Below are 25,841 nucleotides of genomic sequence, written 5' to 3'. Positions count from 1 at the left end.
GTGGCCTGCCCCACATTTGGCAGGGAAGCAGTGGTGGTGGGGAGCTACTCTCAATAGAGCATCTGGCAAGAACAAACACTCGTTCACAAAAAAAATATCTCACAGATCCGGGTTAGGGCACTGCTGAAATCAATGGGGATGATAACAAAAAGGTGTGATAACCGCTTAACCTGTCTCTGCCGTAACCGTTCAGCTAGCTGTGTCCTGGTGCTGCCCAGCCTATCTGCTTAGCTCAGGAGATAGCTAACCTGCATTAGGTTACAGCACAGCTCTTTTGTTTACAATTGTCTCCCTACTTGCCTTTCTAAGGCTCCTGCTCTCCTGGTTGTTAAATAGGAAAGGGAAATAGAGCAACTGTGTAACACCCACTTTTTTTAACCCAAGACAGAAACTGCTTTTATTAGAGACTGTATGGTTGGTGAAAAGCAGCCCTTTCTGGTTTATTTGTGTTTGTGGAAGATAAGATTTTCTGCCAGGCCACATCTACTGCCCCACATTTTTCTCACCCATCTCGGCATCTTCTGGCTCTGTGTTCATTTAAGGATGAGGGACAGCTTCCTCAAGAAAAGTATTAGCTCCAACAAAATCAAATGATGAAATGCTTATTGACCCCAACATCAGAACTTGCCTCAAGTGTGGTCCAGTATATTTCGATTTGCCACTTTTTCCAGTATCTCATCCAAAAGTTGCCACCTTTCTGTTCTTTCCAGCCTTCAAACAGACAGAGAAAGTGCTATCTCCTTTGTAGATTCTCTTCTGGATCAGCCTTCCTGTTTATCTTCCCTTATGGATATCCTATTCTTTTAGATTTCATGCTCCAGAAAAGTTTTCACCTGTTCACATTTCTCTTAAATCTCCTATTTTTCAGCTTCTAGGTCATCTCTCATTTGCATGTTCTTCTCTTTTTTATTTTCCAACTTCTGAGCTGTATAATTTCGTACTCTGGCTACATGCTTTAATATACAACTTTTTAGACTTTCAGTTAAATTAATGGCACCATTCCAAAACGTCAAGGTCTGCAGTTTTTCAACTTAAATGGAAAGTCTCCAGGAAGATACCAATTAATTCTTTTGCTCCAGTTCTACAAATTATGAGTTTTATGTGAGAGTCTCTATGCAATTCTGTAACATGCATTATGCAGGAAGTCACATTACTAAAAATGTTCTTTCTGGAGTTATAAATCTTTAGGTGATGGCATGGCTGAATTCAATACAGTGCAAATTTTTTCCAGTACCTTATGCATCCAGAACTTCCCACAATGAATCTGGGCAATGACCTTCACTTTTACAGCTGATACAGCCAAAGATCAATACGTATCACAAACATCCATATCAGCCTCTATAAAACAGTGTGGGCACTAAAACAAATCAGTAGCTAAAGGTTTGCATTGCAGAATACATTTGTGATGACAAAGGGCCAAACAATCTAACAAACACTAACCTATTCCTCCATTAAACTCACTTTGGTAGAAAGAACTTGTGAGAGGCAAGGTATCTGGATGTATGGACCCATGCAGGTCCTTTCTGATACGTGAAGCTCTGCACAAAGGATCTACTGGGCATTTATAAACCAGAAATCCTTGTAAAATCTGCTTGCTAAGGACAAAGACCTCGATGCTGGCTCAGTCAGAAAGGCTGCACCTGAACTGACTGGTTTTGGAAGACACATGAAGTGGCCATGTATACACATCACGGATATGGCTGACATTTCAACTTACAGCCCAAAATATCCATCAGGGAGTACAAAACAATTATATACCTTCAACGTGACAGAAGGGAGGGGCTGGAATTTTCTTTCCCAATCAGTCAGTACTCTGTTTGCAAAGGGTTTGATGTAACTCCCGCATATTAATAATAGTCCTATTGATTTCCAGGGATCATTTAGGCTCGGAGAAACCAAACACCTGCATTTTACATAGGCATAGTGGATTTCAGCCTCGACATATGTAGAGGCTTTGAAACATGCTCTGAACATCAAAAAATCTGGGTCTTCACTAGGACGATTCTGCCTAAAGTTTGCTATTAGTAAAGTTGTATGTGTAATGGGTTTTAAACTGTGCGACTGATTTTAATGGTAAGATTTTCACAGCCCAAGACCAACAGATGTACCCAATTTGAAACATGCTGAAATCCTACCATATAGCAGGTGCACTTATTTTTCTATATTTTCATTAAATCAGTTTATGTTCTCAGTTACCCTTGTATAAAATCAGAAGGAGCTTTGGGCTGAGTAAACAGAGGAAAAACTGATTTAATTTACAATTTTTTAGGGGAAAAAAAAAGTACTGCAGGAAATAATCAGAGGACTGGCAGCTTATCTCACTCCTTTTTGTTTAATGATCCATTAGTGTTTCAGACCTGACAGCCTCTGCCCAGGTACCACATCATGGTACCACTCAGCCCTTCATGCTCGCTTCCCAAAAATGGAGAAGGAAGTCAGGATTCTTGGTGAAAAACCTCAAGTCTAAAGCTTCAAATCTAAAGTTAGGACACAGTACATTGCAGGCAGCAGACTAATAACAGGACAAACTCATGAAGAGAGAAATAACAGTGAAATACAGGAACTCTCTCCCTCCACAACATTACCTAATTGTAATGACACGAAGAAGAAAGCAGTGTGAATGTGTGTGCAAGAGATAGCAGGCTGTCAAAGCACCGCTTCCACTCAGCGCCAGAAAATTAAAGTTTGATTATGCAGTAGAAGCCGAGCTGATTCGAGAGTCACACCAGTGTCCAGTTCACAGTGCAACTTACCTTCACAAAGAGCTCAATTTCAGGGTCCCTTCCTTCCCCATTAGCAGCAACAGAGTCTGTCATTTTCCACCCCCAAGGCTACCAGCTGATCTCCTGCTAGTAAGTGGCAAAAGGAGCTTTCAGCTGCACGGTGGGTGGGTTTCCCTTCCAAACAGCTCTGACAAAGCACTTAAAACATCATTTGTAATGATAAAGCTCAAAACCAGCAAAGAAAACAAGTTTGCAGGTTAATAAATAAATAATAACAACAACAAAAAAAAAAAAAAAAGAAAAAAAGGCAGGCAGCAGAGAGAGAAGCAGTCCCTGTTACGGTTTGTGGTTCTTCAGAGCAACAAGTGCTGCTGTGCTCTGGTACAGTATCCTCATCTGTCAGAGCTGCAGTTCTCACTGCCTGCCCAAAATAGCCCAGAGTATAAAAAAAGAGGGTGGGGTTAACTCACAGGGGAGGAGACAAGCTCCTGGTACCTACGGCAGGATCAGTCTCTGAGCAAATAATTCTGCTCTTCCCCTGTTTTCAGCATTTCTGTTCCCTCCCTTATTCTACAGCTGGGAGCACCAGCGACAGGGGAGGAGGGAAGGTCTACAGCAGGCTGGGTTCATTGCTTTCAGGAACAGGGATGTTTTTTCCTTCTTTTCTGAAGGGTGTTTGTCCTGCTTCTAGCTGTTCAAAATCCTAATAACTGCTAAGAAAGGTAAGGACAAAAGAGCCTAATTTCCTTACCCTGCACATTGGCTGTTGGGTCGGTGCATGAAGTGCAGCAAAGCAGAGCTCTGCCTCTGCGAAAACCCCTGGGTGTGTGGCACGAAGCGGTACAGAAGCCAAAACTGAATACTCTAAGGTGAGAAAAGCACCTGTGGTGCCACCACTCCCAATGGCGTCAGGAGCAGAGGAAGGAGATGGTGCTATGCAGGAGAACAAAGAGCCTCAGGGCCCTGGGAAAATAAAATATTTGGGTGCCCTAACTATCTCTCAGCGTATCCCTCAGGGTGCTGGTTGTAGAGGGGAGACAGGAGAGCGATAATATGCTGGGGTCGAGTATGGAAGAAACCTTCTGAGGGCCTCAGCCTGCTATTGACATACTGTTGTCATTTACACTCCCTTCCTTTGCCCTGCATTCCTTGCATGACTCAGAGGTCACCACGCCAGGACCCTAAGCGAGAGGTGGCACACGGAAAGGCCTGACACAGCCAAAAGGCATGGAGAAAGGAAGGCTGACACTGGAGGGGAGAGCAGATGAACGCCAAGCGGTTTGGAGCGACCTCCTCCTCATTGCCATCATTGCCTGGGGGGACTTTGCGCCCTCCTGCCCTTGGGAAGTCCCTTCCTGCGCCTCTGCCCCCTCACCCTCTGCTCCCCTTTCGGGGCGGCCACAGCTCCGGCTCACAGGCTCTCGGCAGCCCGCACTGCCAGGCACGAGCCGTTTTACCTTCCCCTTTTGACAGAGGGAGGCCTTTGGGGTATGATATTGACAGGATCAAACACTTGTCTTTCCTGAAAGTGCTCTTAACTGTGTGCTTTCATGATGATCTCCAGTCCCCTCCCGTGACCCCTAGGCGTTTGACACAGGTCCAGAGCAGCAGCAGCCAACACCTCCGCGTCTTTGGGTAAGCTCTACAGGAATTCCCCACAACAGCTGCTTCATATGCACTCCATGAAGCACTGAAATGGTTAACAAGTAAATCTCATTATCCTCTTGCAACTGTAATTACAACATAATCAACATTATAATTAGCGTAAAAGTGTGGTTGTGGTTTTTAGATCTAATTAGTACTCATTCAAATGACTGGAAGGTTAACTATAAGAGAATTAAGTGTTATTACTCCTTTGATTTCGAATTTTTACATGTAATTTTTGGATTCGGCATATTAATCACCAAACATTTATAGTATAATTATTCTTAGGCCTACCGGCAAACTTCCAAGGACATGGGCTAAGTGTACTTATATGTGGCAGAAAGAATCATTGCATTGTAATTATATATTACAGTTACAAAAGTCTGCCAAAAGCATAAGTGTAGTCATTGTATCTCTAAAATGCATCCCTAAATAATGTGTTATCACCTATAGAATTATAAGCTTTTGGTTTTGCTGAAAATTTGTTTTGCCTTAGCACCTCATGTGACAACATAATTTCCCTTTAATGAGGGCTCCTGGAAACAACGGGAAATGGGTCATCTTGAGTGAGGTTACCTGTAGCCTCATTGAAAACAGTTTTGACATAGGCAAGTGCTTTGAACAATTTATATCACAGGAACATATATATCAGCTCTGGAAGAGAAAATACTGCCAGCTATGAGAACAGTAAGGAGGTAATACCACCAGTGCTAAACCAAAATGTTTAAAGAAAATCAGCATTCAAGACATCGGCACTTACAAGATGTGATGTATGTGACCTATTTAGATGTCTATTTTCAAATGAAAAAACGTGCCCTAGAAGTGACTACTTTTTTCCACTGGCAATAAAAGAAGCCCAGGATAACAAGCTCAGATAAAGACGTTATAATGGTCAGACAAATCCTGCTGTAATTATTAAGTCAAAAGAAATTTGTGGCTTTAGTGCCTAATTTCTATGCACGTGTCCTCTCCAACTTCAGGAGTTGTGCATGCCTTGCTTTTCTGAGAGTTAAACTCTAGACGCAGCGATTTCAGTAGAGACTCAACATGTCAAAACATTTAAATCCTTCCTTCCCAACTGTCTGGGTTTAGTGGTGTATTATAATTAGTTCGCAAGATGATGATTATTGTGCTGAGGCTCAGCACAGCAGAAGGGAAGCTGTGCAATACAGAGAAAGGGAGCTAAGATGCCCTGAAGCCATGTCCATCCCAAACCAGATGCAGGAACTACTGCAGGAATGAGCTGGACCCCATCTGGGTCAAGATGCTCCTGGGCAGCAGTGCCCCTGGAAGGTCCCTTCTCCATCTGCTTTTACCCATGAGGCACCACCTTGCACTCCTTCCCTGCCCCAGGATTCATACAAGGTGCTCACAGGCTACAGAAGCTGAAGTGTGAATACCACACATCTGGTATTCCAGCTGTGCTTTTAGGTATCCACAGGGAGAAAAACCCAGCCCACCCCCCCAAAAAAATGATTTTCAAAAATCTCCCTGTAGAACCCCCAGAAGAGAACATGCAAACCAGAGTCCTTGTTCATATAAATATGTGTTTTTCTAAATAGATTCTGAAAGCTGGATTTAAGATAAATGTTGTAGGAGGCAATATATGCACTACTTCAGGAATCTATTCATGCATTTACTGCTTTGCTGTCATATAAAACTGACTTATCACTTACATCTGGGTGGAAGCTCTTTGACTATAATGGGGTTTATTGCCTACACAGCTCTGCTTTGTGTTATGAAATTAGCTCCTTCTTCAGCCAAATTAAGGGTAAGATACTGATAAATAATTAGTACACTCTCATTTTACTGCAAAGAATGAGTCGCTTAGTTTGGCCTATCATTTTCTCACAAGTCAGAAGTAGCAGAGGCTTTGAGTTACGTACAAGAACCTTAGACACTGAATTATGAACTCTTCATAAGCCAAGTCATTATAGTTTGAGGTTTATGAGATATATAAATGAATATGAGCACGTCATCCCATTAATAAAAGAAGAGGACAGCTTCAGAAAAGGGACTGCCACATCTCCACATAAGACCTCTATTGTAGGTGAACTCTGACGCACTATCAGCTTTCACAAGCCTGATCCAAGCTTCAGTTCCAGCAAAGATTTGTCCCGAGGGGGTGAATCAGAGGCCAAGCATCCAGAATGTAATTCTATCATGGAGTTCTACAGCAGACTGCTAAGTTACCAAGAAGGATCAGGGTATGCAGCCCATCCGTCCCCCGGTGCTCCCTTGGTGCTGCCACCCAGCTCACTCTGTGAGAGCAGGGCACAACAAGCTTTATATGACCCAGGTAACAGTATTCATGTTGGGAATAAACTTCCATTATGGATGAAAAGAAGTAAAATCTTGGTGTGGCTGCAGTAAATGTTATTTGGGGCTATGATTTTACCTGGGATTATTTAACTGCTTAGTTGCCTAATAAAACACAACTAAGCAGCAACCAGGTACTAAACCAGTGTGTTTGAATGGGTTATGAAAATATATCTTCTGGGGACAGTTCTGAACTACTGGTAATTTGCAACTGCATTTTTTGCATGCTAGTAGCTTCAATAAGCTACTTATTTAACAAGTTCACCAATGCAAGGAATCAACCCACTAATTTTCATTTCCTTTTGAATTACAACGCATCACTATCAAGTTTTGTTTGATCTTCAGAAAAATAAAAAGGCATTTGTCTCAGATATTTGGGGTCAGACTGCATGTTTCCCTCCCCAAATGTACAAAACATGCAAGGATGTACAAAGCTCTTCTCATCAGCCTCATGCTGAGGTTGTGTGAGCAGATATTTTTCCTCAACAATGCCTCAGAACATGTTGGTTTGATGGCAGAACTGTGATTTTTTTCCTTCTTAGAAAATGTCTCACACTCAAGTGCATGGAACAAAAGACAAGAAATGATACAACAGGTATACAACCTGAATGTCCAGAGAAATGGGATGGGATGGCAAAACCTAGGCCAGAAAACTTTGCATTCATTAAGTGGCAAATTTATGACAGCCCACTCTGTATTCAGCCTCCAGACATTATGAATCCAACACAGACATAATATCAAGCTCTCCTTTACCTTATTGTGAAAATGCATTATTTTAGCTCTAAAGGTCTCTGGATGAAACTGAACAGAAGGGCAGATCACTAGAATCAGCTCAGACAGGAGATTTGCAAAGTAAGTTCTAGTCCAAAAGCATGACATTATTTTTATATATAATTATATATAATATATATTATTTTATGTATATTTTATATAGATTTTATATATAATCATGTTTTCACATGGATACAGTATACACATGGATCAAACTTTGCTGTAACATTAATAATCATTAACACCTTCAACAGAAAAACTCACTGCCATTCAGTGTGAAGAGGAATTTCATTATGGATAATTATCTCAGCACTCATGCTGAGACAGTCACAGCTACCCATTCATAAGGAAGTGGCACTTAAAAGGTACAAAATCATCTCCTAATGCTGCATTCAGTAGAGAGGCTTCTAGAGGGCAGTAGTTTATTTATTTTACTATCATTCCAAAACTGTCATTTCAATTAGAAACAAAAGATACTTCCTAACAGGACTGAGACTGCTCTGGAAAGCGGTACTGTAGGGGATACAATAGAGAGCATTACAGATTGTCCCAACCTGTGCGCTATACGGATAACGTAGCTGATGAAAGGAGGAATGTAGATACCCTCAGCCCTTTCTTTTCAAAATAAATTCTCCATAATGTTAAAGCATGATGCAGAAAAGCAACACCAGGTGAGTGTGATGTCCCTGTTACTGTCGACTCACAACTGTCAGAGAACTAAAATTACATGACTTTACTTAGAAATCTGCAATGGAGTAAGTAATGCATGCCTTTTGTTTTAACTTACAAGTGTTCTTAGTGCAAGTTCCTATTTAGTTTATTTCTGTTCATTTCTTAGTATGCTTCTTGTCATAAATTAAATCTAAATTAGGACTTAAGCATGTACATGCAAACTAGGATTAAATTCCCCAAGCAACAGGCCAGCGCATAACACGCTACTCCAATCCCAATTTGTGAATTACTATTTACAGGTAGTGTTCAAAATGGCATGTACAACTCCTGTGGATCTCAGGCTAGTTTCAATTCTCCTCAGTAAGTAAGGCCCAAAGAGTGCATGATTGCTGCTGATTTCATTGGATACATTTGTGTTTCACTCTGCTGTTTAGCAAACAATTTGGCTGAAAGCAGAAATTACTTTCTATATTTTGAGGCACATTATTTCTAAAAGATGAAGCCTTCAACAACTCAGTTTGAAATTACTTGTGACTCAGACTAGTTCCCATGGGTTCAGATGCTGGCATCAGTGACATTTAGCTGTGCCACATGAAGCCATGAACTACCTGCGCAGCAGGTCACACGCACAGATCTGCAGAGTGGATTACAGGATCCTCTGTGGTGTACCTACTGTTTGGCTTAAGGACCTCTGGCTTTTGGCTCCCTGATAAACCCATGCTTGTTCAGTGTGAAATAGCAGAGATCAGCATCTTTACATCTCTCTCTAAGGCAGCAAAGTTTAACCTCTGCGTACATCATCAATGGCAGTGCTGTACACCTGGGTTAATGCAGCTGGCTGACCTTGAGCTTTACAGTGAACTGTAGAACTCTTCCACTCTCCTTAGAAAATTGCCCTCATACATTTTTCATTTCACCTTTTGGTACTTCTGTGATAAAGTTTCCACAAAGTTTGCCAGTGAACAAGCTCACTTTCCTTAGCGCATCACCTTGAGCTGTTATTAAATGAATAGTGAGTTGTTTGGGGTTTTTTTCCTTCCTTCTTCAACATAAGAGTTCAACCTCTTCAAGCACCTGATGTTGACTTGGTGATATCTCATTTTAGTTTTTCTTTACTTGATGACCCTTTTCACTGCAGAGTTAATGCAGACAACCAGGATCAATCAAAGTAGTATGGTTAGTTAAGCACAGATGTGAACCTTCTTCTGCAACTACAATTTCACGTTAGTAGATTTTTGCTGGTGATCACCATGCACAGGTTATTAGGATTTCAGAGACCACGTTCCCCACCCTGAAGTGAAAGACAGTGGTGGCACTGCTGAAAGAAGAGCTTAGCTTGAGACTGAAAATAAATCTTAGTGTGAAATGTAGCTCTGATCAGTCTGAAGGTCTTCTTTAGTCTGAGGGTCTTCTTTAAGTTTGTCTGAATTGGGAATACTAGGCAGTCTAACTAGAAAGATGTAAGATTTTTTTCGTCCTAAATGGAAGATTTTCCAAAAAGTTTTCATCTTTTCCTGAAATCACAAAATTTTCACAGAGTATGTAGCAGGTATCACTTTTGTAAGGAAGGTGTGGGCCCTTGGTCACTGGCTGCAATACCTAGAAGCAACCTCATAGATCACTGAAGTGTAAAAGCCCAGAGACATCTTTGCATTCTTGCTGCTCTGACCTTGGAGACAACTATGACACAATTTTGTAAAAAATGGACTTTTCCTGGGAGGCCTACATCAGTTAGAAAAGTGCTAATGAGATATGGAGCCTTTTACTCATTATTAGCAATTTCTACCCATTCCTAGCCAAGCAGCAAGTGAGAGCTGATGCCAGACTAATTAATAAGTACATATAACGGTATCTCATGATGTTGAGTGAAAGCCTAAATACCCTGCGGAGGATGGCACCAATAAGAGACTCTCAGGTTATCTCTTAGCTACACATTAACACAGAAAATTGACTTCCCGAGAGGAAAGGCAAAGAGCTCAGAAGGGTGAAGTTAGGTGCGCTGTAAGGACTGACGCCTCTCAGCTCTGTATCTTGACCAGGTGGAAGCCACTGTGTGGGAGTTTCTACACCTCTCCTCATGCTGGGTCTCCTGACCAGAAAAAGACTTCCATCTGCAGAACTACCAAACCAACATCCTCTGCAATTATCTCATTTGCCATTAGAGATCTCTCAAGTAAAACAATAAATTAAAAGGTAATCAAGCGTTCTTCTGAAAGGGAAAATGGCTAGGCAGCTGTAAGTGACCTTTTCAGAAAATCAAGTACATAAAACCAAAATGGAAGGCAAATTAGCCAAGTCATCTGTCAGTCTTGCAAGATATTATAAACTTTGCAGTGTATTATTATAAAGCAAAAGAAAATTAAAATACTGTAACTAAAATAAAAAGGAATCCACTCATGCAAATTTCATAAATTATGAAGCAAAGCTTCATAAAATCAAAGAGGACAACTCAGAGCAACTGGAATTAGTAGATGAGGGAATAGGTTACTATTAATAGGGCTGATACTGCCACCTATTTTTAAGACTTTCTAATGCTTTCCCTGCTTATACCTTGTCTTCAGTTCAATGTAACTTTTGCCAGACCTTAAAAGGGGAGCTCTTCAACACAGGTGTCTACCTTCTTTATTCATCCAAGGCACTTCAGGCACCCAAAGGTTTATCTGGCAATGCAGTCAACCACTGAAGTCACTGTTCTGCCAAGGTCCACAGTTTAAAACAGAGGAAGACAGGCAAAACTCGAAAAGGAACAGAAATGCAAGGAAGTGACCCGATTTCCTCAGGATCAACAGCAAGGCTGAGAATAGACTCCTGAACTCCTCAATGCCAGCTGAGCCAAAACATTGTCAAAGAAAAACACGTTTGTTTTTTCCAAGTGTTCAGAACTCCATCGTCGCAGAGTATGCTCCCCATACAGGTGATTACCTGAGTATATATACGAGTACAACATCACTGTACACAAAAACACAGATATGTTGCAGGCACACTCCCAAAAACATTCCACCAGCCCACCTGTCACACTCTGCTCAGAAAACCTGCTCAGAAAATCTGGCCTTCAGTTTGTGTCTTTTTGTGTGTGTGTGTGGTTTTTATTAAGCAGAGTTTGGTTACTTCCCCCATGAGTCACACAGTCCAGTGCGTGTCTTTACTTGACAAGTTAATTGTTAAGTGGAATTAAGAAGCAGAATGTTCTTTGGTCACATACTTGCAGGGACTTGGAGAACATGGTCTCCTCCCTCGCTGGCAGTTGTGGAGGTAATGCCAGGGCAGCTGTGCTGCTTGCTGGGCTTATATACCAGGGCTATTTTTAGCTGTTATCAGCAGCGGTGTGCAGGGCCAATCAGCGCCCGATGACTGCAAGAAACTCTGCTCTGTCCAAACTTCATTCTCTGCAATCTCACAGGGAGGAGCCATCTGACTGTGAATTTGCTGCTTTAAACTTCTGCTGTTTGTTATATGGGTTCATTAACGCATGGCAAGCTGCCAGCACACCAAAGTACGTGAACAGTTAGGACCACGATGAAGTTACTGATTCAACAGATAAGCACTCTGCCTACATTTGGTGAAAATAAGTAAATTTGAGGCGCCTCATAAGTATGCAATCCTGCAGTATGAGATACATATAAAACAGTCTATGTGGTTTTAACAAAGGTGTTTTTTTTACGTCACCTTGTAACTATGCACTATGTAACTGGAAACCACTTACTGCTGATTATTTACAAATCCATGTGCTCACCAAAGAAAAGGAAGACTGGTGCCTCTTCAAAATAGGCTACATAATGTATAAGAAACTTTTGATACTGGATCCTTGTTCACCATATTCATTTAGTGTCTTTTCACAGAAATATGACCTTGTAGCAACTTTAGGCTTTGAGAAATTGATAGTGGGGTTAAAATGTTCATAGATCTCCAGAGCAACATTAGATGCCCTGGGGTATCCTGCCTCCAGCTGTTGCTTTTCACCAGATCAGACGTCTTACACCTTACAGCAGCTGAATCACTTTCCCAGCTGAGAAAGCTGCTCTTTCTCAGATGGTGCCTGGTCAGATTTATCAGGTGACCAGAGTTCACCATTAGTTGATCTACAACCTCCAAGACTGACCTCCAAGAAATTTAGACTGCATGAATTCCTCAAGACAATCTATGTTGGGTCCTGGGGTGTTTAATTCAAATAGATTGTCTCTGAGGTTTTTGAACTTCCCTTTCTAGCCAAAGTAAGAATTACTTCTTCTCCATATTCAGCTTTTATTCCACCACAGGAACAAAAAACCAAGCAACTGAGACCAACGCTCAAGAAATTTTCTAACAATCATTAAAACAGACTTCATAAATTTTACGCAGATGAATCCCCAAACCCAAACAACCTTCAAACTACATGTACAGACAATGCATCAAAATAACTTGAGTAATATCCTGTCTGTACTGAATCAGAGCAATTCTATTAATTTAAGTATGGCTTACGTTTTCAGCCTACTACATTTTGGCCTACAGTGTGCTACTGCTTAGAAATCTCCCTGAAATCTCATCAAGGCCCACTGAGCAGACAGCATATTAACCATGATCCACAATGAATCACTTGATTAAAAATACTTGCCCTATAGCCCTTCATCATAGTCATGTGAACTGACAAGTTGAGTTCTCTTTAGTCCCCAAAATGACAAACAATGAGACTGAAACATTAGATAATGAAATTAAAATATAGCAACTGGTTTATAGAATCATAGAATCATTTAGGTTGGAAAATACTTTTGAGATCATGAAGTTCAGCCGTTAACCCAGGACTGCGAAGTCACCACTAAGCCATGCCTCTAAGCACCGCTTCTATGCATTTTTTAAACACCTCCAGGGATGGTGACTCAACCACTTCCCTGGGCAGCCTGTTCCAATACTTGACAACCCTTTTGGTGAAGACATTTTCCTAATCTCCAATCTAAACCTCCCCCGACACAACCTGATGAAACAGCCTCTTGTCCTGTCACTTGTTACCTGGGAGAAGAGACCGACCCCACCAGCCTACAATCCCCTCTCAGGCAGCTGTAGAGAGCGATCAGGTCCCCCCTGAGCCTCCTCTTCCCCAGGCTGAACCCCCCCAGGTCCCTCAGCCGCTCCTCATCAGCCCTGTGCCCCAGCCCCTGCCCCAGCCCCCTGCCCGGCTCTGGACACGCTCCAGCCCCTCCACGTCCCCCTGCAGTGAGGGGCCCAAAGCTGAACACAGGGGTCCAGGGGCGGCCTCACCAGTGCCCAGCGCAGGGGGACGGGCACTGCCCTGCTCCTGATGGCCACACTCTTTCGGATACCAGCCAGGATGCTGATGGCCACCTGGGCCACCTGGGCACACAGCTGGCTCATGCCCAGCCGGCTGCTGACCAGCACCCCCAGGCCCTTTCCCACCAGGCACCTTCCCAGCCCCCTGCCCCCAGCCTGTAGCGCTGCCTGGGGTGGCTGTGACCCAGGGGCAGGACCCGGCACTGAGCCTGGTCGAACCTCATACAGTTGGCCTTGGTCCATCAGTCCAGCCTTCCCAGACCTCCCTCCACAGCCTTCCTACATGCAAGCAGACCAACACCACCACCCCAGCTTGGTGTCCCCTGCAAACTGACTGAGGGTGCACTCAATCCCCTCATCCAGATCATCAATAAAGATATGGAGTCTGAATCAAAGCTGTGTTATGTTCAGGTACATATTACAGATGTATTTCCTAGGGATTTAAATACTCTTGCTTAGCAATTGTCTCAGTGGCTGCAGCATCCTTCTGCCTCAGAATGATTTTATTTTGTCCTTGTTGTGCAGCACTCCTTTCCTTCCCTTGGTAAATAAAGACCCGTAACGATACAATCAAGCAGCAACATTTGTCCTCATGCTGCACATCACACCCTGGCTTACCAGTGTTCTGCTTCATTCCTCCCAACTGTCCTCCCATCTTCTCCACCGATAGCAAAGACAATAGCAAAATCCCTACTTAAATTGGTATTGAGTTTTACTATAGCAGGTAATATATTACGGAATTTAACAAACCCATAGTGAAAGTCCATAGTTAAAGCATGGGCAATTGGGGTTTAATAATGAGATATATAGGCTGCATTCTATCTAGCGGTCCCAGTGCTGAGCCCTGGGGAACACTGCTTGTGACTGGGCGCCAGCTGCATGTAGCTCCATCCACCACCTCTCTTTCGGCTCAGCCATCCAGCCAGCTTTTAACTCAGCATAGGGTGCACCCACCCGAGCCATGAGCAGCCAGTTTCTCCAGGAGATGCTGTGGGAGACAGTGTCAAAGGCTTTAATAATCTCCAGGTAGACAGCATCCACAGCCTTTCCCTCATCCACTAGGCAGATCATCTTGTCATAGAAGGAGATCAGGTTTGTCAAGCAGGACCTGCCTGTCATAACCCCATGCTGGCTGGGCCTGATCCCCTGGTTGTCCTGTACATGCTGTGTGATGGCGCTCAGGATGAGCTGCTCTATAACCTTCCTTGGCACCAAGGTCAGGCTGACAGGCCTGTAGTTCCCCGGATCCTCCATCTGGCCTTTCTTGTAGACAAGTGTCACATTGGCTAACCTTCAGTCTGCTGGCATCTGCCAGTTTGCCAAGACAGTTGATAGAAGATGGAGAGCGGCTTGGTGAGCTCCTCCGCCAGCTCCTTCAGTACCCTCAGATGAATCCCATCTGGCCCCATAGACTTGTGCACATGGAAGTGGAGCAGCAGGTCACTAACTGTTTCCTCCCAGACAGTGGGGACTTGCTTCTGTTCCTCCTCATCTCTATCTTCCAGCTGTGGGTACCCTGAAGAAAGCTGGTCTTGCTATTAAAGACTGAGGCAAAGAAAGCACTAAGCATCTCAGCCTTTTCCTCATCCTTTGTGGCAACGCTCCCTGCCACACCCAATAAAGGATACAGGTTATCCTTGGCCTTCCTTTTGTTTCTAATGATTTGTAAAAACATCTTTTTTACATCCTTTACAGCAGTGGCCAGCCCGAGTTCTGCTGCGCTTTCACCTCTCCGATCCGCACCCTGCACAGCCTCACAACACCCCTGCGGCCCCCCAGAGCTGCCTGCCCCCTCTGCCAGCGGTGGAAACTCTCCCTTTCCCCGAGTTCCAGCCCAAGCTCCCTGCTCAGCCAGGCCTCCTCCTCCCCCACCGCTCATCTTTGCCTTTCGCCGTTCAGAATTCCTCCCTGAGGAACGCCCGGCCTGCCTGGAGCCCGGGCCCTGCAGGGCTGCCTCCCCAGGGGCTCTGTCACCCGGCCCCTGCACAGGCCAGCGCCGGCCCCCTGGCAGCACAAGGCAGCCGTTCTGCTGAGCCCCCTCCTCACTGCTCTGAGAAATGAAAACTCCTGTCATCCGGCGATCGCTGTGCCACAGACGCCCTCCAACCCCCACATCACCCACCAGTCCGTCCCTGTTTGCCCGTGGCAGGCTCCGTGGGGCATCTCCCCTGGCTGGCTCGCTGACCAGCTGGGTCAGGCAGTTATCCTCCGCCTGCTCCGGGAACCTCCTGGAACGTTCCCTCTTCGCCGTGGTGTATTTCCAGCGGCCATCCGGTAGGTTGAAGTCCCCCACAAGAACAAGAGCTAGCAATCATGAGACAAACTAAGTAATTCCTTATAGTTTCATACCTCATGTCTAAATTTATCCATGATTTCCCTATATGATAACATTTTAAATTAGTTCTCTATCTTCATAAAGCAAAGGATGGGCATTTTAGTGTTGTCCATTGAGCTTCCCTGAACTTAAACACTATGACTCTTCTTTAAAGGTTCATCAGCTTATAAAAAAAAGTCCTGCTTTCTATTCTTCCTTTTCTCAAAGCACTGAAGTATTTAAATACAAACATAATTTTATTAATTTAAAATGATTGAGAAAAATGTGAATTAAAGTTCTTATATGCTACAACATTAGGCAGGTGATTTATACATGTTATGGATAAGCATCAGAGCATTCAGCATGCTGCAGTGCTGAGCCCTTGGATATTTTGTTTTTTAAACAACTGGGATATGAGTGTAGCCTTCATTCTTAATAGGCCTTCTTGATGGCCTGTGGAAAAGCCCATGATATGTACAAGAAAGGTAACCTCCCATGCCTGAATCAGTGTGATATTGAAAAAAAAAACCAACCAAAACCAAAACCTGTTAGAACAATAAGTCTGCTCTATAAAAATCAGGATTCTTGAATTATTTTCTCCAGTGCTTATCTGGAAATTTCCTAGCTAATAGACAAATTATAGATAATGTTAATATTTAATATAAATATTATATAAAAATAAATTTAAATATTAAATAAAATATAAAAATATACATAGAAAAATTAGGAAGGATTTCTAATTACGTTAAAAATAAGAAACTATTTAAATTCTTTCTCCTGGTTTTCCTGTTTAATGAGGACTTCTCAGTATTACACAGACACCTCCCTGACCAGTCACGTGCCATTTCTGGCTAACAGAGACCCTCTCACAACAAGGGGCCACCAAAGTACCAGTATTAGAGACAAGGATGCACTATACTTCTGCAGCAAGTATAGATGCGGGCAAGTATATAAAACCCTTCCACTGGCCAGATTTTTAATCAAATACATTTTAAAATAAATCCAAAACCAGTACAAATAGATGTGAGCAGAGGTCATAAGAGAGATTAAATACCTATCTATTCCGATGCAAAGCTTCCACTCCTTCCATTTGCTTCTCAGCCAGTCCTCAAGCTACAGGGATACAGTGTGGAGCTTCAGATGCTAAGATTTCCCAAAGAGCAGTAACAGACAAGTGAACAGCCTCACCTAAATGTCAGTCACGGATTCAGAGAAGCCCTCTGAAGCTGTTGAACTATTCACGACCGGTACCTGTGAGCACTCTTAAGGCCAACAGGACCATGGAAATTCTGTCTCACTGGTGCTCTGCAGGCAGACTAGGAGACATTACAATGTTGTTAGAAAAACATTCTTGTTGCTGAAAGGAAAACAGGTGTCAGGATAAGAGAAAAACTGAGAGGAACAATGAAATTAATGAAGCTTTTTCTGACTGACTCTAATATCTATTTATCTCAGGACATTTCACCTCAAATAGAATGATGTACTTAATGAAACAAATGTAGCTATCTTAAACAAGGAAGTTTTTAAAAGAATCTTTTTTGCTGCTTGTTTAGTCTAGCTATAAATGTAGATGCAGCCTGAGACAGGATGTAGCTGTGGAAAAAAGGCACCTTTGTGGAAAGAAGATTTGTGCAGAAGAGGATTACTATGACAAGTAGCAGAAATGGAGACAAAAAGGACTGGCTGGTTAAGCCCAAAAACATCTTGGGATATCTAAGCCTAAACTGATTTTTAAAAGTGCTAAATGAAAGAATGAATGCTGATGGACCATGCTGGCACAAGAACAAGGATGTGTTGCCTGCACATGAAAAAGTGTCAATTGGAAATTAGAGCAAGGTGTCAAATCAGCAGAGCAATGATGTTCTGGAACAGATTTCCAAAATTATAATAATTATTTAACTTATTTTTTAGATAGACCTTGATCAGTTTATGAATTATGTATTATATGATGAGGCTGTCTGTGATGTTAAAGGACTCTATTTCATGTCCCAAAAGGTCACCTCCGGTCCCATGAACTTTTTTCAGATTACCAGGAACCCCCCAAAAATCATCTCAGTGAGTGTACAGATTTTTACCTTCCTGTGCCTCATTTTTTACAGACATACAAGTAGCACAATACTGTTTTTATCTCGGGAGATGTATTCTCAAGTTTTACTTCAGTAACACTTGTAGACTGCTTTGAGGTGACTGCATGGAGGCTGCAACAGAAAATCAATTAACATGTGAATCAAAATCCTGGTTTCAAATACTGCTTGCCTGTACCAAAACCAGAGCTCTGCGCTAACCAATTCACTTCTCATCTATTCCTAATTGTATAATTACAAATTCATGAAGGTCACTGATGTCTTACAACAATATCAGAGATGTAGTAACAGTAAAACGTCAATCATAATTGTATTATTAATTGATATGAAAAGGATCACCTAGAGATCTAAATAGAAAAATCAGACCTGCGGAAAAAAATCAATGACTCATTTTAGAGTAACATGATGCCTCATTTTTTTTTCTTTTTTCCACAGAATGTAATTTCATACAAGTTCGTACCATTTGCCATTAAGCACCTGTAAATATTTAAAAAATTGCCACTGACACAGAAAAATATTCAGGTGTTCCTTTCCAGCCACAATCACAGTGTATGAGAGGACGCTGAAAATACTTCTAAATGGACCACTTAATACAGCTGCAGAACAGTGGAAAATAAAGGAAATTTTATTTTCACAATTAAAATCTTAAGCTGTGTTTGAAATGGTACCTAGGAATTCATATCTAGTAAATTCAGCTAGCTTTTGTATTCTACCGTGCTGTCTAAAATAAGAAGTAACTATAAAACAAATACAGTTGAAAGAAACATATACGGGGATTGCTGTTAAAAAAAGGATAAAGGTTGACTGAAGTTAAAGAAAGAGCACTGGTTCTCAGTCTTGGAAAGATAATAAAATGCATCAGTTTATCTAAGTTATACTGTTCAGTGAACAACCAAGCAGTCCAGTCTTGCTGCGTTCATTCACTACTGCATTTCAGTTGTTGCTGAGTGTGGCCACTGAAAGTGGAAAAGGAAAATTAAATAGCTTGAAAAAAAATCAGTCTGAAGTTTGTTTCCAGATGTCCATTACCAGAATTAACTTTCAGTTGAATCTAGCAATACAAGCTTTGTATTTAAGCTGTCACTGGTGGCATTCAGTTTATTCAACTTCAAGTGACCATGCCACTGTGTTCAGTGAAAGTTTATAGCTTGATTCAGTTGCCTAAATCTAGATACCCAGCAGCACTTGAGAGGCCTTGGACAGCTGAGGAAATCTGTAAACATATATGAAAATATGTAAATATAGATGAAATCTATGGGAGACCTGTGACCTTCTGCAGAGGCAGCTGGAGGCCAGGAAGGGAGACTTAAGATGTCTAAAACAGCACCAGATGCCTATGGCTAGAAAACCAAATTATGCCTCTACTTGATACAATGAATAGAGTCTACTGAACAACTAACCTCACCCTGCAGCTGATGCCTACCTACACTTGCCCACGTGAATTAACATCCCACTGCACGGTATCAACTGCAGACGATAGCCTAGACATCCTACAGAGATGTCGCTAATAGCTTGCAGACACAGCTTCAATTGTGTGAGCCAAATCCAACCCTTGGTATCTGAAGAAAACAAAGCACAGCAGAAAAGCGGCTTTCCTCTTGCAGATTACAAAATCATTTACATATATCATCACCAGTTGCTCTGCAGGGATTATCTATTATTTTTTGTTTGTAAAACATCTGCCACAGTAGAGCTGCTTTTTAGGTACTTCTGCATTAAACAATTAAAAATACTAAAAATCCCTCTATATTGGACAGAAACCATTTAACAGCTGACAGTACTGCTACACAGGTAAGTTTTCAGGGCCAGCAAAGAAGTAATCAATTCACATATCCAAACATTTTCCTCTCCTAAAACGTAGGAGCTGAGATGTTTCAAAAGAAAAGAATAATCCAAGCTGGGATAACAGTCTTCTTTTCAGAACATCAAAGAAGGAGTCACAAAAAGGAAAATACAAGGAAAAGACATAAGTCAATAAATCCTGGTTTAACTTTCTCTCAGTTTGACCTACATATTTACATTGTACTTGCTATTGCTGCAATCACTGGGCAGTAACAATTTCCTAGACAATACGGGTCCATACTTCGAAGCTGTTGCTATGCTACTGTGCTCTACCAGCCGTGGTCGCTGCCAGAGCCAAAAGCTGAAGGTGGCACGGGAGTGTCAGCTGAAAATTGATTCATGGACCTTTCTGGAGGCAGAAAAGGTGCATGAGCAAGGCACAGACTCAGCAGAGGTCAGAAGAAAGACCTTTTACCCTTCGTATCCAAAAGATTAAGCAAACCGCTATGCCCTGCTGCTAAAGCACACATTCTGTTCATGACTGATAGTTGGGGAACTGGACATTATCTGTAATAGAACGGCCGTTTGCTAATCTTTTCACACATGCACACAGAGTAATTCAGATAAGCATAAATTAAGCTATGAAGAGACCCACAAGACAGCTTTTGTCCTCAGAAATACGGGTGACATAACTACTAGATTTGTATGTTAAAAGATTACCAGTCTCCTACCTGTGATATGGTGCAGGTGGAAGCCATAAACCTGTGTTGTGTCTGGACGGCGTGGTGAGGAGGGGTTACAGGTCTATCTCTGTTTTCTGAGTTAGTAGAGCAAAAGCTCTGGTGATGGTATCCTTCACACCGGATTTATATCAGAGCAGTTGTCTGGCTCTAAACCCATACTGTTATCAGTGATGGGAGATCACAGTCTGATCATATCATGAAGAGAAACCTAACGCCCTTGAAGTCAAATGGCAGGCGCAAACCGTGCCATAGTACTGTATTACAGCTGCTTCCAAACAGGCGGTTTGGAATAAATGCTTGAGACCATTACGGAAGCATTTATTGGGAAAACACCAGGGCTAGAAGATGAACTTTGTAATCTTGAACAAAATGTTAAAGGGTGCATAAATACGTTAAAATACAGCAGATAAAGTGTCCTGAATAGACAGCTGGATAGATGATGAATTAAAGAAGCACTTGCTGTAGTAATTTTTATTTTCACTGCTACATAGACTACCTGTACCAGAAAATCAGAGCTTAAGAAATATATAAATTACCTGAAGAGATATTGGAAACAGTAAAAAAAAAACCACCACCCCCAAAAAAACCAACCAACCAACCAACAACAACAAAGAACAACCACCACAACACACCAAACCACCCAAGCTTTAGAAATGAGGACTCAAGCATGAGGGAAACCTGAGGGAATTTAATTTTTTTAGTCTATGAAAGCAAAGACTGTGGGAAATTTGCTATCTGCCTTCTAATATATAAAGGACCAACCTATTAAAAAGAAAATCAGCATAATTCAGAGCAATAGAATTTTAATAAAGGAAAATAATTAAGCACTGACAGAGACTAATTGGTGTAGAGTGCTGAATCTGCATCACTGAATGTTTTCAAAGCATCATCTGTGGAGGGATAGTCTAGATAAGACTGAGAGCAGGAGGACACATCTTATCACTTGATATTCCAGGCCTGTATTTCTATACTTCATTGTAACTGTAAACTACCTTAATTAGACTATTTGCAGCAAAACCCACCCATTAATTTCATTAAAATTACCAAAAAGGGTATCACGTTAGGATATTGGCTCTCCATTAGTCATTTCTTGCCATGCACATGTTAACTTCAGCATGTTGCATCTTGGTCTGTAAATCTGCCAGAACTGGAAAACTCTGAAAACAGGTTTTGGATCTTTTCCTTGCTGAAGTTACTCAGTTAACACTATTTAAAAGATGGATTATGAATCACTTAACCTTTTCCTAAGCTTATGCGTAAGACCAAAATAATATTTGTTTACTTGCTTATTTACAAATTTAATCCTTATAAAAATATTTCTACAAATATTTTTTAAAGCTAAAATGTCATAAAAAGCCAAATTACTATAATTTTAGGTAGATGTAGAGAGTTACACCTGCCACTGGCTTCAGCCAGAACTTGTTTTATTATCTGCAAACTTAGTGGAGAAGATACGGTTTAACACCAGCTTTATGTGCTGTATTGGAGTCAATTAAAAGACTATCTTTTCTTGCATTGCTAAAAAATATTTGGATAGCCAATTTCTTTTGCAGATATCTACCACATCAAAATTGCAAGCACAGTTGTTTTACTCTGTCGACTATGAGTGTAGTAAGAAATAAGTGGTTGAAAATTTGAAAAATTGATACTCTCATTAATATTGCTATCCACCTCTTTATTTGAAACACCCTGCATGGCTTCCTACAGAAAACCAGAAATGTTCATCTGTGCCAGGTACTCTTTTACTTTTCATCTGCGTCTCACAAAATGTTCAGGGCTGCTCAGCAAAGCATCAGCATAACCACTAACTTGAGACAGGACATCCACATGATTACATTAAGATCTGTTTCTGCTCTTCTCAAATAATACATGCTAAAAACTACCTATGTCCTGTAACTTTCTGTTCTAAACCATTAATACACATTTTTAAAGAGAACTTTCTCAACAGATACAAATATGCTCCACAAAACAGAAAAACCAGCTCAATGATGTCCTGGTTTCAGCTGTGATAGAGTTAATTTTCTTCTCAGTAGCTACTGCAATGCTCGGGGTGTGTGTATATCTCTCACAGGACTGGAGAGATGATGGTGGTTAATCGGGATGTATTGGTGAGAAAGTGTGGTACCTGGCAATGACGTAGATAGTATGGAATAAGGGTTGGATACTGCCCTGGTTTTGGCTAGGCTAATTTTCTTCCTAAGAGCTGGTATAGTGCTGTGTTTTGGATTGAGTATGAGAACCACGCTGATAACACAGGGATGGCTCAGTTGTTGCTCAGTCGTGCTCACCCTAAGCCAAGGGCTTTCCAGTTCCCCATGCTCTGCAGCGAGGGGGGGCACAAGGAGCCGGGAGGGAGCAGAGCCAGGACAGCTGCCCCGAGCTGGCCAAAGGGATATTCCATAGACAGACCGTCACGGTCAGTATATAAACTGGGGGAGCTGGGCGGGAGGGGCTGATCGCTGCTCGGGGACTGGATGGGCATCGCTCAGCGGGTGGTGAGCAACTATATTGGTACCACTTGTCCTTCTTGGGTTTTATTCCTCTCTTTCTCTCTCTGTGCCCCCCCCCCCCCCCCCTTCATTACAGTTGTTATTTATGCTTTCATTCTTTTGTTTTAATTTCATGGGCTTTATCTTTTTCCAATTCTTTCCCCAATCCCACCCAGGCAGGCAAGAGCAAGCAGCCCTGTGGTACTTGATTGTCAGCTGGGGTTAAACCATTAGAGCCCTTTTTGGCACCCAACGTGGAGCACAGAGGGTTGAGGTAACAACAGATCTGACCAGAGCATGTTAAAACAACTTTGTTATAAGCATTCATTGTAGTGGTGTAATAGTCACGTTGATTTTTTTGCTCTCAGAGTTGTTGTGCTTGTTCTGAGTTAGGTTAAGTCACACCTTGCAGCATGATTTCCCTGTTGTGCTGTTTATCATCTCTGGGTCCTGGGTCAAGGTTATCATTCTGTTGTACTTTGTAATACTGCTTTGTGATTATGACAGGTCGTGAAACTAATCTGGTCTGTGTACTCAGCGCTGGTGTCACCTCAGTACTTCAGGAGCCATCTATTGGGAATTATTAATAATTACACCTTTTAACTTTTCTCAGAGAAGCAACCTAAGGAAGAGACATCTTTCTACATCTTCCCCTTCTCCTCCAGGCTAGTTAAGAGTAGCATTTGAGATTTTTGAAAAATTTTAATACTCTTGGGATACTGAAACCAGCCTAGTCCTATTGCTAGGAGCCAGCACGTAGCTGAAAGTGGTTCATACCTTTTTTAGGGTTAAGCATCTGTGACTACTCCAACCCCTGCAACAGGCACTGTGGCTATTTCAGACCCTGGCAATGGGTGAGGCAGAGGACCAATCCATGCTGGTACCAGCCACCCCTATACAGAAGAAATGGATATGAAAGACAGCTGATTTAGTAAAAGAGGATGAAGTGGGGCCACCACAAGAACAGGAGGAAGAGGCAGAAGAAGCAGTAACCACTCGATCCCTATCCCTGAGTGAGCTGCAGGATATGCACAAATATATCGGCCATCTTCCAATGTGAGCACGTTACCACCTGGCTGCTCTTAAGCTGGGATAACAGGGCTAAGAGACTGGAATTAGAAAGTATGGAAGCCACGCTGCTGGGATCACTTTCTAGGGAAGGGGGCATTGCCAAGGCAATTGGAAAAGGGACACAAGTCCCCAGCCTCTGGAGGTGACTCCTGTCAAGAGTGAAGGAAAGGTAGACCTTCAAGGAAGGCATTACATGTCACCCAGGCAAGACAACCACCATGGAGAGTGCTGTCCACTACCTGAAGGAATTAGCTGTGCTAGAGATGATTTATGATGATCTGAACAACACACAGCCACCCACAGATCCAGATGAAGACAAATGCACATGACCCATGTGGCGGAAATTTCTATGGTGTGCACCACCATCATATGCCAACTCATGGGCAGTAATGAGCTGGAAGGGACAAAGCAGCAGCAACAGTGGATGAAGTGGTTTGCCAACTCTGAGAGTACGAAGACAACACCTCTTCCTCCCTCATCTTGGCTGTGGAGAAACTGGTCCAGCAACTCGACAAGCATAGATCTTACTCCCCATCTTGTACAGACCACATCTCAGCTATGAACAGTAAGTGTCCTTTTGCTCAAGAGAGAGGATAAAGAGGGCGCACACCATGGGGTACAACGTGGTTTTACCTGTGGGACCACGGAGAGGATGTGAGGAAGTGTGATATGCAAAACCTACCCCAACCCCAGAGGCACGGATATGTGAATTGCTGGGGGAAAAGTCTGGGTTATTCCTGCCTCAGGAAAAAAAAAAAAAAAAAAAAAAAAAAAGGGAGTGCTTTTGCTCAAGGACCTGGGTGCACTTGGTGAGTAATGCGGGAGGATGGGGAATTTTTATGTGTGCCTCAAGGGGACTTGATTTTGAGTGAGAATAGCCAATGAACTGTATGATGTTAATTGCTGTATAGGACTATATATTATCACTTTGATGGTGGCTGTATACCCATCACTGCACTTGGCACCTTGTGACACCCGTCTCTGCCACTCCAGATACGGGGACCTGAATCCAACTCCCTTCTGATTCCCACCTTAATGAAGAATGAACTTTGATGAAATCGGAGAAGCAGAGCAGTGATGGAATCACAACTGGCTTCAGCATGTAGCAATCCAACACCACACCCCAGCTCTCCTGTCCTGAGTGACCACCGTGACAGATGGAGCCTGAAATAACAGACTAAATGAACTCAACGGACACTTTATAGGGATGGCATAGACTAACATAAAGTAATGATATCTCTCTGTGTGTATGTCCCGCTTTCAGCTGGGATATTTCTTCTTAGGAACAGGTGCGGTGCTGGGTTTTAGATTTGGTGTGAGAACAATGCTGACAGCACACAGACGCTTTTGGCTGTTGCTAGGCGAGCTTTATACTAAGTCAAGGACAACTCAGTTTCTCAGGCCCTGCCAGCGAGAGGGCTGAAGGGGCGCAGGAAACTGGGAGGGGACACAGCCAGGACAGCTGACCCCAAATAGCCAAAGGATATTCCACACCATATGATGTCATGCTGAGCATATAAAGCTGGAGAAAGAAGAAGGAAAGGGGAGAGATTCAGAATGATGGCGTTTGTCTTCCCAAATAACTGTTACACGGGATGGAGCCCTGCTTCTCTGGGGATGGATGAGCACCTGCCTGCCCATGGGAAGTGGGGAATTAATTCCTTGCTTTGCTTTGGCTGGGGTTAAACCACAACAGTGTGTGTATATATGTATGTGTGTGTGTACATCTCTCACAGGACTGGAGAGATGATGGTGGTTAATTGGGATGTATTGGTGAGAAAGTGTGGTACCTGGCAATGACGTAGATAGTATGGAATAAGGGTTGGATACTGCCCTGGTTTTGGCTAGGCTAATTTTCTTCCTAAGAGCTGGTATAGTGCTGTGTTTTGGATTGAGCATGAGAACCACGCTGATAACACAGGGATGGCTCAGTTGTTGCTCAGTCGTGCTCACCCTAAGCCAAGGGC

General features: G+C 42.5%; 1 protein-coding gene across 2 annotated transcripts in view; it reads right to left on the bottom strand.

Moving 5' to 3' along the window:
• The window catches only part of CLIC5 (chloride intracellular channel 5), a 95,696-nt gene that overhangs the window by 57,586 nt on the left and 12,269 nt on the right, over positions 1–25,841 (bottom strand). The window contains exon 1 of one of the 2 annotated variants that reach the window (XM_037392437.1): positions 2,754–2,892. The exons of the other annotated variant lie outside the window; for it this stretch is intronic. Within the exon in view, the coding sequence (XP_037248334.1) occupies positions 2,754–2,816 (63 nt within the window). The 5' untranslated portion in view covers positions 2,817–2,892. Of the gene's footprint in view, positions 1–2,753; positions 2,893–25,841 lie in introns of those variants that run through there. 2 annotated transcript variants of the gene reach the window in all.

This window comes from Falco rusticolus, chromosome 6 (genome assembly GCF_015220075.1).
Source record: "Falco rusticolus isolate bFalRus1 chromosome 6, bFalRus1.pri, whole genome shotgun sequence".
NCBI classification, from domain to species: domain Eukaryota; kingdom Metazoa; phylum Chordata; class Aves; order Falconiformes; family Falconidae; genus Falco; species Falco rusticolus.
Note: the sequence above shows the minus strand (reverse complement) of the source record. Positions and strands in the feature narration are given on the sequence as shown.